Source organism: Mastomys coucha, unplaced genomic scaffold, assembly GCF_008632895.1.
Source record: "Mastomys coucha isolate ucsf_1 unplaced genomic scaffold, UCSF_Mcou_1 pScaffold5, whole genome shotgun sequence".
Lineage (NCBI taxonomy): Eukaryota > Metazoa > Chordata > Mammalia > Rodentia > Muridae > Mastomys > Mastomys coucha.
In genome coordinates, this window is record NW_022196911.1 from 97,652,345 (window position 1) to 97,656,026 (window position 3,682).

The 3,682-nt window shown below is 45.0% G+C and overlaps 1 protein-coding gene across 12 annotated transcripts in view; it reads left to right on the top strand.

Annotated features, from left to right (window-relative positions):
• Positions 1 to 3,682, top strand: part of Nbr1 (NBR1 autophagy cargo receptor) — a 31,688-nt gene that overhangs the window by 22,367 nt on the left and 5,639 nt on the right. For all 12 annotated transcript variants that reach the window (XM_031353654.1, XM_031353663.1, XM_031353652.1 and 9 more), the window contains 2 exons: positions 1,886 to 2,303; positions 3,180 to 3,271. In XM_031353654.1, the coding sequence (XP_031209514.1) occupies positions 1,886 to 2,303; positions 3,180 to 3,271 (510 nt within the window). The remainder of the gene's footprint in view (positions 1 to 1,885; positions 2,304 to 3,179; positions 3,272 to 3,682) is intronic.

A 3,682-nucleotide genomic window follows, 5' to 3' on the forward strand; every position in this document is an offset into this window, starting at 1 on the left:
TTCTGAGTTCGAGGCCAGCCTGATCTATAGAGTGAGTTCCAGGACAGCCAGGACTACACAGAGAAACCCTGTCTTGGAAACAAAAAACAAAAAAAGGAAAAAAAAGTTGCCAGGATGCCTCAGTAGAAGCTTCCATTGGCAGCTTCCATTGGTCTCCTTTCTCCCAAGAGAAGCAATCTGAAGAGTGCGAGGCAACACAAGAATGCCAGATTGTTTCCCAGAGTTAAATTCTATCATAAAAACCCCTTTATAGATTCTGGAGAGACGCTGTTGATAGAGAACTTTTCTCACAAGTTCAAGGAGCCCAGCTCCATTTCTAGCATTCATGTAAAACCTCAGGTGTTGCAGACCTTGTCTCAAAAATAAGATAGATGGATAGACATTTTACAAATGCCTTTAATCCCAGAGTTCGGGGTACAGGTGTAGTCACATCTCTCTTAAGTTTTCACATCTCTCTTAAGTTTGAAGCCAGCTATGTAGTGAAACACCATTTGAAACAAAAGATGGAGTAATGGCTCCTAGGGAACTATACCAGTGTTGACCTCCTCTCTGGTCTTCAGTCTCATTTATCTACCTGCACACTTGTGCACTAGCATGCACAAGACCTTCAGAACAAACTGCTAGTATCAGATTGCTAGAGCCAGTTCATACATCTCAAAAATTATCCAAAAAACTATCATATTATTATGATGCTTCTGGTGCATCATAATATTACCAAATTTGAGGAGTTGGGAAGATGGCTCAGTGGGTAAGAGTCCTTACTCTGTAAACAAGGAGACCTGGTTGGAGAGATGGCTCAGCGGTTAAGAGCACTGACTGCTCTTCCGAAGGTCCTAAATCCCAGCAACCACGTGATGACTCACAACCATCTGTAATGGGATCTGATGCCCTCTTCTGGTGTCTGAAGACAGCTACAATGTACTTATATATAATAAATAGATAAATCTTTAAAAAAAAAAATGAGGAGACCTGAGTTCCAATCCTCAGTACCCACCTCAAAGCCAGACACAGCCCCATCTGCCTGTAACCCCAGCATCAGGGGACTGAGACAGGAAGATCCTCAGAGCTCGCTGCCAGCCGGCTTAGCCAAAATGGCCAGCTTTAAGTTCAGGGAGAGCCATGAGGAAGACACTTAATGTCCTCATCTGGCCTACATGTACACAGACATGGATAATAGGCATATATCACACATACAAAAAAAATGAAATTTGACCTGCATATACCTTTAAACATAATTTTCCTATTTTTAAAGTGAACACACACATGAATGCTTTTTTTTGTACATACAAACAGCAGAAAGGTGTGGAAGGATAAACCGGTTGTTTATAGCTACTGCACTGATAGGAACTTGAGGCCTTTCCACCCACCCCTGAGATTTACCAGTGTTCTCATCCAACTGCATCACTTTTCTAAGGTAAAGGAAGGCAAGCAGACAACATGAAGTGCTTACCACATAAGTCCTTTTTCTGGCCCTGATAGCTAGCTAGTCACTAGTTCTTTTTGTTTGTTTATTTGTTTTTCAAGATAGGGTTTCTCTGTGTAGCCCTGGCTGTCCTGGAACTCACTCTATAGACCAGGCTGGCCTTGAACTCAGATGAAGCTTTATCTCTTAACTTCCACTGCAAAGAGAAAAAGGGCAGTAGGATTCACAATGCTCATTGGAAGCCTGGCTGTTTCCCCACATACTTGTTTGTGTTGACTTCTCATTTATTTGTTTTGGCATCATCTTGAAACAGAATACAGCCGTGGCTCCAGAAACAGCCCGCTCCTCTGTTTCCACTGTGCCCTTGTGCTAGCTTGTGATCCACAGGCTTTACCAAAGGAGAACGGCACTGAGGTTTGCTGCCGAGCCTCTTCCCTCACAGTGCTTGCTTTTATTCCGTAGTGAAATTTGCCTTGCCTGAAGAAGGACCACGTGGAGATGAGAGGGAGGAGATTGTCCATGTTGTTGAGGAAGAAGTCGTTGAGGAAGAGGAGGAAGTCCAAGATGAAGAAGTTCAAAGTCAGTCTTCTGCTTCCTCTGAAGATTATATCATCATCCTGCCTGAGTGTTTTGATACCAGCCGCCCCCTCGGGGACTCCATGTATAGCTCTGCGCTCTCCCAGCCAGGCCTGGAGCGAGGGGCTGAAGGCGAACCTGGGATGGAGTCTGGGCAGGAACCTGCTGAGGCTAGAGAGGGACTCCCAGAGAGGGAGAGCCAGCCACGGGAGCAGAGCATCAGCGACATCCTCACGACCTCACAGCCTCTGGACACCGTGCCTCTAGTCCCTGAGGTGGCAGGGCTTCCAGCAGCATTGTCCAGGTACTGCTCAGCACCTCAGGCCCCTGTTCTCAGAGCTGAAATGACCAGCTTCATCTCCAAACCTTTCTTTTTCTGTAACCTAAACTTAAATGAATAAAAATCATACTCAGCTTTCTCAGCATTTGTAAATTTGAGATTTAAACAAATGTTTGTTTTAGGTAACCTTACTTCCCTACACAGTCTGTCTACTGATTTTTTGTTTTGTTTTGTTTTGTTTTGTTTGTTTTTTGAGACAGGGTTTCTCTGTGTAGCCCTGGCTGTCTTGGAACTCACTCTGTAGACCAGCTGGCCTACAGAAATCCTCCTGCCTCTGCCTCCCAAGTGCTGCAATTAAAGGCGTGCACCACCACTGCTGGGCCTACTGATTTTTTTTTTTTTATAACTAAGAGAAAAATATTCAAATACAAACATCTCTGGATGTTCCTTTTATGTTTTGATTCTTAAATTGAATGAATATAACAAAAACATAGGTAGAGCATTTACCTGGCAAGCATTAGGGCCTGGGTTCAACAGAACAGCTCCCATCTTCCATGGTCTAACAGGCAGAAAAGAGGAAATTAAATAACTTATGGATGTATACCACAAGCCCAGAGAGAAAGTATGTAAGTCTCTAAGTCTCTACTGGATCTGGGTCACTGTCTCTCCTACTAGTGTAGAAAATGTGGAAGCCCTAAATATAACACAAAGTGCTCAGGAAGACGGGGGAGTGACCTGAATGAAACCAGTTTCTCTAGCTGGATTGTAGCTAAAGAGGACATCAGAGAGTAGAATGCAGTCCTAACCACACCTCCATAATGGGATCAGAGAGGTGAAGCCTGCAGAGAAACTGGTACTGCTGTGGCTGCAACTTACCTCCAATATTCATTCTTTCTAAAGGAGCGCCCCTTGTGGACAGTACGAGTCATCAGGAGTGGATTCACCAGTTACCATCCAGGAAGTTCCCCGAGTCCCTGATCACATCAGAGGAGGTAAAGCAAAGCTTGATCTTCACCTCCCTCCTTTTGCTTCTTTCCAGTGGAAACCAGGTATCGACAGGCTCTCCGTTCTCGAGATCCGTGGCCTCCTTCAGACTTTCCCTCTTCCCTCTTTCTGTATTCCTCCCTCATGCTCGCTCGCTCTGCATTTCTACTCTCAGGTCTATCTGGAGACCTTACAGAGGTGGGCATTGCACATGCTGGGGAGAGCCCAACCTTGACAGCATGCTAGCCTAGGCTCCAGCTCCAATTTTGCTTTCCCTCAGCAGAGTAATGCAGCAGCTCAGCTAGTTTGTGATGCCTGCAGGTCTGTCCCCTTCTTAGAGGTCTCAGGACATAGAACTGTGAAGGGGTAAGGTGGGTCCGCACTCAACAGTCCCTTCCTCTTCTTTTTTTTTTTTTTTT